We start from the raw sequence: 13297 nt of genomic DNA, 5'->3' as shown, positions 1-13297 counted from the left end.
AAAAAAAAAAAAAAAAAAAAAAAAAAGCACCAAGGGAGCAATGTGAGGGGCACAGTGAATGAAGGGTGTGGCATGGTAGGACAATTTGGGTCAAGGGTGAGGGATAAGCAGGATGTGGGGGCAGACGGCTCAGGGCTATTCCAAGTTGAGGGGTGAGAGTCCAGAGAATTGCTTTGTGGAGATTATGGTCAGGAGCTCTCTTCCCACTCAGACTGGCTTCTCAGGATCCAGTAGAACCCTCCAGCTACCCACCCTGATGCCCACCTCCTTACCCTCCCCAGCCGAGCATCCTCCACAGAGACCTCGCGGAAGAAGAAGTAGACATGGTCTCCATGCTCCAAGGCATGGACAAAGTGTGGCTCTAAGATGGGGAATGACAGGAAAGGGTATAGAAGAGTATCTGTACCTGCTCAGAAGCTCCTGGCCCCACATCGCTCTCCCCATTGCATATGTACACATTACCACACCATCTGCCTGCTCCCCACCACAGTCCTCCCCGCCAGGAACAGTCTCCTTTCCCCAGGCCTGCCCTGACCTCGGAGCCACTTGGAGTCGTACTTGGCGGAGCGGAGTGGGGGCTGGGGCCCAAGGCTTCTGTAAACTACAGCATCACTGGCCTGGAAATCCGCAGCTGTGGCTGAGTATAGGCTGCCCTCTGGAGGGATGGATGGAGTGGGGTCAGGGGAGGGCTTAGGGATCTGTATCCTGCCTCTTCTAGGGCCTCCCGCACCCCTACCTGGCCCTGGCCCCTACCTCAACCCTCCACTCAGGGGAATGGGGAAAAGACCCACTGGGAGAGGAGCTAAGGCAGGAGCTCCCTCCAGCCACATGCTTTCTTCTCACATGCCCGGCTGCCCACCTGCAAAGACGGCCACGTTGGACTGGGTGGCATCAAAGGGGCATCGAGCCTGCCCACTCAGTTCCTCACCCTCCTGCTGCAGCGAAGTTATCTGGGGACAGAGGGAGCAGATGCCTAGAATCTTCAGGGTCTTGGAGTCTGGCTCCACAGCCTATTCCCTCCTGTCCTGTTGCCTCCTCCCCAGCCCCTCTGGACCCTTGAATTCTGGGCACTCCCATTCCCCTACCCCAGTTCCTGGTCCTTTCCCATCAAACCAATTGCTCATCTTGGGGTCCCCCCAACTCCCACCCTAACCCCCACTCTGTCTTTTGTACCCCATAGCTGCGGCACACAGGACTGAATGAGTTCGTTCCACAGGCAAGGAGCGTCTGGGAGTCCCAGGGAACAAGAACACGAATATAGTTGTAGCACTCGTCCTAGAGAACCCAAAATTCTAGGTCAGTGACAGAGGGTCCTGGGACTGAGACCAGGAGGTAATAGAAAGGTGGGCTTACAGGGCAGGCATGGTGGCTCACGCCTGTAATCCTAGCACTTTGGGAGGCCAAGATGGGCAGATTGCCTGAGCTCAGGAGTTCAAGACCAGCCTGGGCAACACGGTGAAACCCCGTTTCTACTAAAATACAAAAAATTAGCCAGGCGTGGCAATGTGTGCCTGTAATCCCAGCTACTTGGGAGGCTGAGGCAGGAGAATCACTTGAACCACAGAGGCGGAGGTTGCAGTGAGCCAAGATCCTGCCATTGCACTCCAGCCTGGGCGGCAGACTGAGACTCCGTCTCAAAAAAAAAAAAGAAAGAAAGGTGGGCTACTCCTCTTGAGCACAACAGAGCAATGTGAGATAAAGTCCCAAGTAAGCTCTTTGCTGGCCCTCTGGCCTTAGGCAAATCCTTTGGCCTCTCTGAGCCTCACTTTTCTTTTCTGTGAGGCATGAAAGAGAAACTGAAAATCGGGAATTCTCTTTCCTTCCTATTTTCCTCTGTGGCCTGGTATAGAAAAAGTGTGAAGGAAATTCGGCATAGTAGAGGACAAGTTGGACAGGGACTGGGGGCAAAGTAATCCTCTCCTTCCCTCCACATTCTTGTCTCACTCCTTACCGTCAGCTTTCCCCGTACAGCACAGTTCTCCACATCTTGACTTCTCCATGTTAGATACTAAAGGGAGAAGTTGAAGAGGGAAAATCATGGGGCAACTGGGTTCCCTCCTGACATTATGGCTCCTTTTGGATTCTTCTTCCCACCCACCTGACCTCCATTAGACCTTTCCCAGCCTCATCTCCATGTCTGCACCTCTTCCCACACAGCCCCTCACCTTATTGGGCACCAGCCCTTCCCCTTCTTCTTGGGCTTGAAGATCGAAGGAGAAAACGTGATCCCTGAAGGGGTAGGTAAGGAGGGATCAAAGCCTAGTCAAGGCACCCCAGCTGAGCTCCTTAGCCCCCACCTTACCCACAGTCAGCTGTTCAGGGACAAACAGTGCAGACCTTCTGCCCCTCCCCTCCCCACTTCCTCCATGCCTTGGCATTTGTGCTCTGGGTCCAAGCATGTCCACGCCCTGTGGCTTGTGCACCTGCATGTGTCCCCTGCAAGATGCTGCAGTGGCCATGCAGGTCCCATGTCTGCCCAGGAGCATGCACGTCTGCCCCACAACTGTGCCACGGCCAGTTTACCGGGCAGCCACTAGCAAGGTCCGGTTCAAGGTCAGGAATCTCTGAAAGTCCAGCCCAAGTTCTGCAGCCACAGCATCATCCTCCAGGCCCCGAAACCAGGATAATGGGGAAGAACCTAGAGGACACAGAGAGGTAGGGTGCTGAGGGCCAGCCAGGATACCACAAATTCCCCAACACCCTCTCCAACCAGATGAAACCCAGCAGCGGACACAGTGGATGTGTGAGGTTAGAGTGCCCAAAAGCTATTCTTAATACCAATAACACTGAGTACTTAATCTCTGCCAAACACAGTGTTAGCACTTCACATGCATTGTCTCATTTAACACATGGTCTATGAGGTAGCTTTGGCCCCATTTTACAGATGAGGAGCCTGAGGCTAGAAGTCATTTAGGAATTTGCTCATTTAGCTCGGAAGTGGCAGATACCAGGATTCAGATCCAGGTCTGTCTGCCTCCAGAGTTGAGCCTAGTCCCTTCTTGGAACTGCCTTACGGCTAGCAATTTCCTTTCACTCCCACTTTGTGCACTGTCCCACTGGAACATTTATTCATTCCGTTTTCCCAGCCCTCTGCACCCTCCCCTCAAGGCTCTTCACAGGCCACCTCTGCCCTCCAAGGTTTCTGCCTCCTCTGACCACCTCACCTCCAGCATCCACCTGGCCTGATCATGGTGGAAATCACAGTCATCAGTGGTCAAAGGATAGCCAGAGTTCAGGGATAAATGATTTAACATTTACAATGTGCTTGGCCGGGCGCGGTGGCTCACACCTGTAATCCCAGCATTTTGGGAGGCCAAGGCGGGTGGATCACAAGGTCAGGAGATCGAGACCATCCTGGCTAACACGGTAAAACCCCGTCTCTACTAAAAGTACAAAAAATTAGCCGGGCATGGTGGCGGGTGCCTATAGTCCTAGCTACTCGGCAGGCTGAGGGAGGAGAATGGCATGAACCCAGGAGGCAGAGCTTGCAAGGAGCCGAGATCGCGCCACTGCACTCCAGCCTGGGCAACAGTGCAAGACTCCGTCTCAAAAAAAAAAAAAAAAACATGTATAATGTGCTTGGAGCTGCTTCTAGCACATAGGAGTGTTTGCTATTCTTATATATCCCTCAACAATTACTCCCAGTAACCCAACTGCAATTCCTCCGTCCTTAAAATTACTCTAAATCCTACAAATATAATAGGAACTGCAAATAGATAAAGGTTCTTCTCAGAAAAAGTGGGTTTCTGCTTTCTCTCATGGTGGGCTTATTGGTGGTACCAGTGGTAGAGAGGTGGGTAAGAGGTCTGGGAACCACTGAACTAGTATTAGGCCTTCTCTATGTAGCTAAGAATAACAGCAAACACATATAAAGCATTTATTTGTGCCATACCGTGTTCTCAGCACTTTACATGTATAACCTCATTTAATCCCTAAATAATTCCATGAGGTAGAAGACTGTTTTGTTTTTTGTTTTTTGAGATGGAGCTTCACTCTCGTTGCCCAAACTGGAGTGCAATGGTGCAATCTCGGCTCACTGCAACCTCCGCCTCCTGGGTTCAAGCTATTCTCCCACCTTAGCCTCCCGAGTAGCTGGGGTTACAGGCGCACGCTACCAAGCCCAGCTAATTTTTTGTATTTTTAGTAGAAACGGGGTTCCACCATGTTAGTCAGCCAGGTCTCCAACTCCTGACCTCAGGTGATCCACCCGCTTTGGCCTCCCAAAGTGCTGGGATTACAGGCGTGAGCCACCGTGCCCGGCGACTATTTTTTTTTTTAATCTGCCTTTTTTTTTTTTTAAAGAGATGGGGTAGGGGGTTAGGGGGTGGGAGGACTCTGGTTGTGTTGCTCAGGCTGGACTGCAGTGGCTAATCACAGGCACCATCACAGAGCACTACATCCTGGGCTTAAGTGATCTTCCTGCCTCAGCCTCCTGAGTACCCACCACTGGCTCAGAATACTATTATATTCATTTTACAGCTGAGGAGACTGAGATAAAGAAAGGTTAAGTAACTTAATCAAGGTCATACAGCTAGTGAGCAGCTTAGCAGGGATTCAGACCTGCTAAGGTTTGGTCTAGCTGAGAGTCCACGCTCTTAATGTCCACACGATGCTGCCTGTAAGTGAAGAAACCAGGCCCAGGAATGAGAAGCAGCTGACAGGAGGTGTCAGCTCACTCTACCTGTTTGCTTCCTTTTGCTGGTCTGGCTGTCAGCTTCCTTGAGGCTGGGAGCCTGCTAGCATCTTGCCTCCCACACAGGGGGGTCTCAGTCTCTAATTGTTCACAGAGATGGGGCAAGGTAGGTACTGGGCACTCACCTTGAAGGTCAGAGATCAACAGAGGGAGGGGGTCCTGGGGAAAGGCAGCCTGAGTATGGGGAAGTGAGAGCAGCAGCAGCAGCAGCAAGGGCATGAAGTGGGGGGCACGGGGCATCCTGTGCGGGGCAGCTCAGGCCCCAGGGGGTGCCCCCTCACCCATATGCCGGCCCTGAAAGGGGAGACAGGGAAAAGTGGGGGAAGAGCCAAGTTCCCTCTCCCCTGACACAAGCCAGCAGGCTCCTCTCCTGGTCTATCCCCAGAAGACCCTGTGGGGTGGGGGAAAAGAACCCTCTCTCCAGCACTGCCCCAGTCCCAGCCAGCTGTCATTGTCACTCAAGGTCCTTCCCTCTCCAACTGGCCCAAACTGGCTGCTGTGAGGCCTGCATGCATGACCCCAGGTAAGGACAGGACACACCCGCCCCCGCCCCTCAGCCTTCTCACTCAGCTTTTCCTCTTCTCTCCTGACTGGGTCTGGGACATTCAGTAGGTGACACCTCCTGGCCCCCCTCTTGCTAACCCCTTCTCAGCTATAATTAGAGACTGAAGCCTTAAAATTATAAATAGTGACTCCTTGGCACTGGGAGGAGGAAGAGAGCACCATGTCTGACTCCCCCTCCCTCCCAGACACCCCACGGCACTCTGGGAGCAATGCAGGCCCTGCGCCTAGGCGGGGGCAGCTGTGTGGCTGCCACTGTCCTTTCGAGAGTTGAGGAAGATAGAGTTGGGGGAAGCAGCCTAGAGGTCACTGTCCGGGTCTAAGCTCAAGCTCCGGGGGCCCTTTTCACTGCTAGGGAAGAAACTGAGTAGGGAGGAGAGTTGGTAGGGGGGACCGTCTTCACCAAAAATGAATGTGCCAGATCAGAGGCTAAATTTAGCTCTGGCTGCAGCTGTCTGCCCGACCACTGTGCCACCCCCTCCAGGCTCTCTAGCCCCCTGCTCCTTCCCTGGCTTCTAAGAACCAGTGCATGTACTTGAGTGGGGAAAAGCAGACCCACCCCCTGTGAGAAACCAGGGGTACAAGGGACTAGTGAAGCAAAATGGCTAAACGTGCCCCTCTTTCCCTTCCTTCCCTCATCCGCTGCCTCTGAAATTAAAATATAAATAATTCAGTGACAGGCAGGTAATTGTAGCCCAAAGTCCAGGAAAAGATGGATATGGTGGAAGAGATGGTGAGACAGGTCTTCCACCCATCAGCCTCCCTCAGCCAAATGACCCTGTCTGGGGCCCACAGTAGGAGGTATATACCAGCTTCCTGCTTTCCCCTAAAATTGAAGTGAGGGGCTTGGTTGGCTCCAAAAATCAGGTCAAGAAGGGTGAGAATCCTCTCTTTTGTGAACAGATAACTATCCTTTACCAATCCTTAGTTGCCCATCCCACCGTGTCCCCTAAAACAGACCCTAAGCTTCCATGCCAAGCCCCCTTCCATCTCCCCAGTAATTCTACTCTTGGAGCCAGGACCCAAGTGTCCCCCCACCCCCAATCCAGCATCTCTGGTGGGGAGGCTGACGTCAGGTGGGGTCCCAAGAGAGCTGGAGGAGGAAAGAGTAGGAACACCTAATGATGACCCCCCCCTTCCCCAGGGGCAGAGTAGCAGCTAGCTAAGGACCCTCTGGTGTTGAAAGGCTGGGCCTTCCTCCCTCCCCTGACATGTTTCCGGATACTGTTGTTCCCAGGGGAAGAGAAAGGAAGAGAAAGGGACATAGCTTGTCTCTCATTCTCCCCAACCTGCTCTTCCCACCACCCCCCTGCCTCCAAGTTGCCCTGAGCAACTGGTATCTTCACCCTGGAAACAACTTTGGTCTCTGGCAAGTGGGGAGAAGAGCCAGCCCCTCTTCTTGCTCCCTGCTCATGCCTCCTTCCACCCTGTGCCCTCAGGAGCTGCTGCCCTTTCCTTACCTGGGGTGGTGACTCCTTTGGGGGCTTGAGTGGGATAGGAAACCTCTGACCTGATGGAAGACAGGACAAAGGAGGGAAGAGACTGTGTTACACTCCCCTTACCACATGCCTTACAAGTAAATGTAAAAATTCAAGAAAAGTCTGCTGAAGCTTGGGTAGGGGAGATGCTGCCTTGCAAATGGGAGGAAGCTGATGACACTTCTTAATAGTTTGGTTACAAAGGTGCTGGTAGCTTCATGCCCAGAGATGTAGGGGAAGGGGATGGCCCCTTTCTAGAAACTCCTAGAACTACCTTGGCAAACGGGGTCACTGGGAGAGTTTGTGGGGCATGGCGACCACTCCCATGTTAAAGCCCTCAGAATCCAACAGCCTTCTTAGCAAAAGCGCCTTAGCTAGGGACAATAGAGGCTAATTTGCATCTCATTTACATGCTCTTCATTTCCAGGCAAAATGATCTGATAGCAAGCACCCTCGGCCCTTTCCTTCCTCCCTGAGAGAGCAGGCTGTGCCTCCCTTCCACCCACTCTACACACACACACACACACACACACACACTCACACCCCACTTTAGGCTGGATCAGTCCAGCCTCTAAAAACGCTTGGCTGGCCTTTGCCTTGGCCCTCTAGACTCAACTATGATACATCTTTAAGAGGGCTTCTTGTAGCTGTTTTTGGGGAGCAGCATCTGGTCAGCTCCTCAACTCCTGGCCTGGAGAAAAGATCACTCTGCCCTGGAAGAATCCGAGCTGCTTCACACCCCCCATCTGAAGCACATGGGAGAGACCTGGCTGACTCTTCCCCTTTCCAGATCCTCCCCTTGCTGGGAAGAGGAAACAGCCCTTCTCTCTCCTGGCCCCGAAGCCACCTCTGGGGAGTGGTTGGGGTCATAGCCAGAGTCTACCAGAGCTGTGGAAGGGATGGAGAAGGGGAGACTGGGCTGGGGACAATAGCAGGAAGCCTTTGGGCTGGTCGCCCGCCCCAGTCCACCTTCCTCAGAGGGAGCAGGGTCGCGCCAAGGAGCCTGTGGAACCAGAGCCTTCCTTTCTCCAAGCCATTTCCCCCACTCTTAGCCCTTAGCCCTACACTCAGCACCTACCCTCCTTCCCACCCAACCCCCAACCAGGACAATCCAGGTGTCTAGAGCCTCCAAAGAGGTGGGCCTAGGGCCAGGGGCTCGACGTGTCTCCCCCTCACTGGATCCGGGGCTCCGAGGAGGGGCCCGTAGCAGAGTCTGGGCCGGGACCGGGTCCCAGAGCCACGTTAGCGGGAGGAGGGGCTGGAGGGGCCTGCAGGCGCAGACGGAGAGGGGATGGGAGCGGGGTTTGGGGAGCGGAGGCGGGTCTCCCAGGCCAGGGAAACAGGGCCAGAGGCTGAGAACCGACGAGGGCGGGCCTGAGGCCGGCGCTGAGTGGGGTCCGTGGGCTTAGGAGGCAGTTGCCAGCTCGGATATCCTCCTTGGGAGACCTCAGTCTAACAAAGCCCCCGGCCGAGCGGGCTGAAGGAAGGAGATAGGCGCTGGGACCGAGGTTGCTCGGGGACCCCATTCGCCGCCTCTTTGCACGAGCCAACCCTTCAGAGGGTGCTCAGATTCCGGCTTGCACAAGGACAGAGGAGCACCCGTGACACAAAGTCCAGAACGATGCATCCCTCTTCCCATCCCTTCAGGGACGTCAGGAGGGTCTAGTTCTCCGCGGGTCTCGGATCTCTAGTTCCCCTGCCGGGAAAGCAAGGGGCCAGGTTTTCCACCCTCTCTACGGTGCGCGCCTCAAATAATCCCTTTTCGCGCTTCCCAATCCAGCGGGATGCGACTTGAAGAAAGCCCAGTTGAATAAGGTGCCCAGACTCTGCTCCCACCAGTACAGTTACGGGACTCGGCTACCGTGCCTCCTTCTTCCCTGCACCCCAATTTCGTTGACCCTCTCCGTCAGCCAGGCACACTGGGCGCCGACACCCTCCCTGGTCCCCTGGCGCTTCAGAAGCTTGGCCCCCGCCGACCGCGCCCTCCTGCTCCCTCCCTGCCTCCCCGCAGCCCCTTCCCTGCCCCGGGTACTTGCTCCAGGATTCGGGTCAGCGTGATGGAGATCGCCGCGGACGGTCAGCGGCCACGCGCTGCGCTGAGTTCGCAATCCGTGGTTGTACTCAGGCGAGATGCGATGAGCGTCCGAATTGGATGGTGTTCGAATTTGGGGTCCAGGGAGCTGTGGGGAGAGCCCTGGGTCCGAGTCCAGCCGCGGATCCGCGGAGGAAAACAATGCGACCGCCCGGGGCTCTGGGCTCGGCCCCAGTGGCCCCGCCCGCCTCCCAGCCGGGCCCACCTCCTGCCCGCCTTTGGGTCGCCGCGACTAATCCTGCCCTTGGAGGGCGGCTAGACACCGCCTTCTCGTCACCTCTCCGCCAATAGTGCCGCCCGGGGAGGGGCGCCAGGAGCACCGTCCACCAAGAGGGCCAGGCCGGGAGGCTGAACTGGAGACCAGAGACAGACGGGAGATGGAGAGACCCACGGACAGTCACTGACACCGGGCAGAGGAAGAAATACATACAGAAGCAGAGATCGGCTGGCACAGGAGAAGCTCTGGGGAGAAATTTCACAAGAGAGGAAGAGGAGCTGGGAGGAGAAAGAGACAGGAAACCTGGGAGCCTTGGTGGGGCTGGGCTGGGTTGTCAGAGCCTGCGCGATCCGTCCTCCCTTCCCCTCCTACAGGGTTAGGGCGACCCTGCTCCCGAGGGAGCCTCCTGCATCTCCCTGACTCTGCCCCCAACTCTCCCTTGCTCCTCTCAATGCTTTTTCCCTCTGTCTCCTTATTTCTCCCCGTAGGCCTCCTCTGGTTCGTCCTGACCGGGATAAGGAGGCCTAGCAAGCGCGTGGGGGCTGGAGGCCTGGGAAAGGAAAGGAAGGTGTCAGCAGGAGGTTTCCCTTGTTTCCATGATCTCCTCCCCTCCCACCTCTACAAAGCAGCATGAGTTTGGACCACTATGGCAAGAACTAGCTAGTAGTCAGGCTGTTGGGTAATGGAAGAGGGCAGGTGAGAGAGGCTGAAGCCAAAACAGATGTGGAAATCAAGACTAATTGACTCAGAGAAAGACACAGACAGAGTAGCAAATCTAAGACCTGAGAAAGCAACCCACACAGCCTTACTGCCCCCAGATATATGTCCCACCTTTCCTCAGAGGACCCTGACATCCCTCCAAACAGCAGAACTGCCCCTTCTCCCTCCCCACCCTTCATAAAGCCCCTGGGAATGTCAGTGAGGAGGAAGAATAAAGCTACTACAGACAGGATTGCTTGGTACCTTGCTTGGTATTGCCTGGTAGGATTCTTCTCTATGTGGGGCTGGGACAAAAGACATTCTCAAAATTCTCCAGGAAAGTGGGTGGCCTGGGAGACACTGGCATTCTCAGATAGTTTTATCTGACTGAACACTTCTACCCACATCTTGGACTCTGGACTAGAGGAAAGGAGGGGAAAAGGGTTTGCCACTTTTAGGCCAGCCTTAACTGGACTGTGATCAGGGAGGGGAGCATCGACAACTAGGCTAAGCCCCACAATGAGTACACAAGAGACCTAAAAAGAGACCTAAACATACACACACATGTGCACACACATACACACACACACACACACAGAGAGAAAGAGAAGACAGAGACAGAGACAGAGATTTAAAGCCAGGTGAACCAGTAAGATGAACAGTAACTCAGTAAAGTCAGATCTAAAACAATAGAAGAAGATAAACCGGGACAATATCTACACAGGATTAACTGTGGAGAGATCGTGGGCCCAAGGCAATTCAGCAAACTGTCAGACAGTTGGGGTTGTTTTAAAGGCTGGAAAGAAATTTTGAGAGAAAGACATCTCAAAATATAGAGGCACTGAGAGGTTAAAAGAAATCTCCGGCCGGGCGAGGTGGCTCAAGCCTGTAATCCCAGCACTTTGGGAGGCCGAGACGGGTGGATCACGAGGTCAGGAGTTCGAGACCATCCTGGCTAATACGGTGAAACCCTGTCTCTACTTAAAATACAAAAAACTAGCCGGGCGACGAGGCGGGCGCCTGTAGTCCCAGCTACTCGGGAGGCTGAGACAGGAGAATGGCGTTAACCCGGGAGGTGGAGCTTGCAGTGAGCTGAGATCCGGCCACTGCACTCCAGCCTGGGTGTCAGAGCAAGACTCCGTCTCAAAAAAAAAAAAAAAAAAAAAAAAAAAAAAAAAAAAAAAAAAAAAAATCTCCCCAGCTCCTAGCACAGGGTTTAGGTACTCAGATACATGCTTATTGAATAGATTAGTGAGTGGGGATTAGGGTGTAATTCATTTAAAGTTTTAGGACCCAGCTCAAATCTCAGTTCAGTAAGTATTAAACACTTACTTGAGACACAATCTACTGCACAATCCACTGCACAATCTACTGGGTTGTGGTCCCAGACTTTAAGAAAATGATAATATATTTGAATTAAAATAAGATTTACATGTACTATACTATTAAAAAGCAACACCAAGTCTCAAAAGAAAAGCTACATTGAACATAAATTTCCAAATGTGCAAAGAAGACAATAAATTTTCTCCAAAGACTGCACAGAAAGACGTTGGATACATTTTGTCATGGAGGACAGGAAAACTTTGGTGGGAGTTGGCTTGGTGCAAAAGAAGAAAATGTTCCCAAGGGACACAGCTTCAGCAAAAGCTTTTACTTGATGAACAAGGAGCCTGCAGCATGGATAACAAAAAGGTCCTGTGAGGCTGGTATGTGGGAAAGTCACTAGTTAGGAGCAAGGAGAGGGAAAAGGGGAAGACAAATTACAGAAGGCCTGGAATGCCTCGGTGAACTGGTTAAAATCATCTGACAGGAGTAGGACGTCATTTTGAATTCTTGAAAAAGGGTGCCACTTGTCTTTTTCTTTTCTTTTCTTTTCTTTCTTTTAAGCAAGAAGACAGAGACCTACTAGCAAGAAAATAGGTCTAAAGCTGAGGGGAGAGGGACAATCAGACAAAGGTGATGGGAACAGGTTTAGAAAGAAATAAATGAATCTGAGAGCTATTTCGAGGGACAAATCAAAATGACTCTCTTGGCTGGGCGAGGTGGCTCACCCCTATAATCCCAGCACTTTAGGAGGCCGAGGTAGGCAGATCACCTGAGGTCAGGAGTTTTGAGACCAGCCTGGTCAACATGGAGAAACTCCAGCTCTGCTAAAAATACAAAAAATTAGCTGGGCATGGTGATGGGCATCTGCAATCCCAGCTACTCAGGAGGCTGAGGCAGGGGAATTGCTCAAACCTGGGAGACGGGAGATTGCAGTGAGCTGAGATCGTGCCACTGCACTGCAGCCTGGGTGGCACAGAGAGAAACTCTGTTAAAACAAAACAAAACAGGCCGGGCGCGGTGGCTCAAGCCTGTAATCCCAGCACTTTTTGGGAAGGCCGAGACGGCGAAGGATCACAGCTCCAGGAGATCCGAGACCATCCTGGCTAATACAGGTGAAACCCCCGTCTCTACTACAAAAACAAAAAACTAGCCGGGCGACGAGGCGGGCGCCTGTAGTCCCGCTACTCGGAGGCTGAGGCAGGAAATGGTGTGAACCGGAGGCGGAGCTATGCCAAGTGGAGCTGAGAGCCGGCCACTGCACTCCAGCCTGGCGGGCAGAGCAAGACTCCGTCTCAAAACAAAACAAAACAAAACAAAACAAAACAAACAAAACCCTCTCTTCCCTACTCCCTTATGTTTTGAAGACCACATCACACAGCTCCTCGCCCCGGGCCGCAGCTGACTCAGGCCGTAATCCTAGCACTTTAGGGGCCGAGGGGTGGATTGCGCTGAGCTCAGGAGTTTGAGACCGAACCTGCGCAACGACGGTGCGCGCAAACCCTGCTCCTCTACTAAATCATAAAAATTAGCCAGGCAGCGGGCATGTCGGCCTGTAGTCCCACCTACTTGGGAGGCTGAGGCAGGAGAATTGCTGAACCCAGGAGGCGAGGTTGGCAGTAAGCCGAGATTGCACACTGCACTCCAAACCTGGCAACAGAGTGAGACTCTGTCTCAAAAAAAAGAAAAAAATCCCATGTCCCACAGATTGGAATTGGAAAAGCACTCTCTTCTAAGTCCCCCAGGGAGCTATTCAAACCTGTCCTTCTTTTTCTTGCAAGTTCCCTTTCCTTACCATTTCTTGTCATCTCAGGAAAACCCTTTTCCATCTTCAAGAGAAAATAGAGATAAAGAAGTGAGTGATTCCACCAACTTTTTGCTCCTCTACAGATCATACTTAGCTGCATCATCGATGCCTCTCTAAATCCTTAGCGAATGCCACCTGTATCTTCCTGTCGAAGGTTCACCTATGACATTTATCTAGAAGTTCTATGCAGTCCCTGGTTCTCTATCTTGCTCACACTGTATCCCTTTCCCTTGTAGCATAAGTGCCTGCCCACACAGAAGTATTAACTTAAAAAAAAAAAAAAAAAAAAAAGAGGCAGGGTCTCATTGTGTTGCCCAGGCTGGTCTTGAACTCCTAGGCTCAAGTGATCCTCCCATCTCAGCCTCCCAAACTGCTAGGATTACCGACGTCAGCCACCATCCTTAACCTGTCCTTTTCTACTGATATT

General features: G+C 52.9%; 1 protein-coding gene across 4 annotated transcripts in view; it reads right to left on the bottom strand.

Moving 5' to 3' along the window:
- The window catches only part of SEMA6C (semaphorin 6C), a 15893-nt gene extending 6073 nt beyond the window's left edge, over nt 1-9820 (bottom strand). For 2 of the 4 annotated variants that reach the window (XM_017877738.1, XM_017877740.1), the window contains exons 1-10: nt 8769-9820; nt 6715-6764; nt 4819-4987; nt 2524-2638; nt 2166-2229; nt 1952-2008; nt 1174-1275; nt 860-950; nt 536-655; nt 273-361 (exon numbers count right to left, since the gene is read on the bottom strand). In XM_017877738.1, coding sequence (XP_017733227.1) covers nt 273-361; nt 536-655; nt 860-950; nt 1174-1275; nt 1952-2008; nt 2166-2229; nt 2524-2638; nt 4819-4933 — 753 coding nt within the window. In that variant the 5' untranslated portion in view covers nt 4934-4987; nt 6715-6764; nt 8769-9820. The other 2 variants (XM_017877739.1, XM_017877741.1) reach the window with 2 other exon arrangements.
- Between the last annotated feature and the right edge of the window lie 3477 nt (nt 9821-13297).

This window comes from Rhinopithecus bieti, unplaced genomic scaffold (assembly GCF_001698545.2).
Source record: "Rhinopithecus bieti isolate Rb0 unplaced genomic scaffold, ASM169854v2 scaffold_10548, whole genome shotgun sequence".
Taxonomy (NCBI): Eukaryota; Metazoa; Chordata; class Mammalia; order Primates; family Cercopithecidae; genus Rhinopithecus; species Rhinopithecus bieti.
Note: the sequence above shows the minus strand (reverse complement) of the source record. Positions and strands in the feature narration are given on the sequence as shown.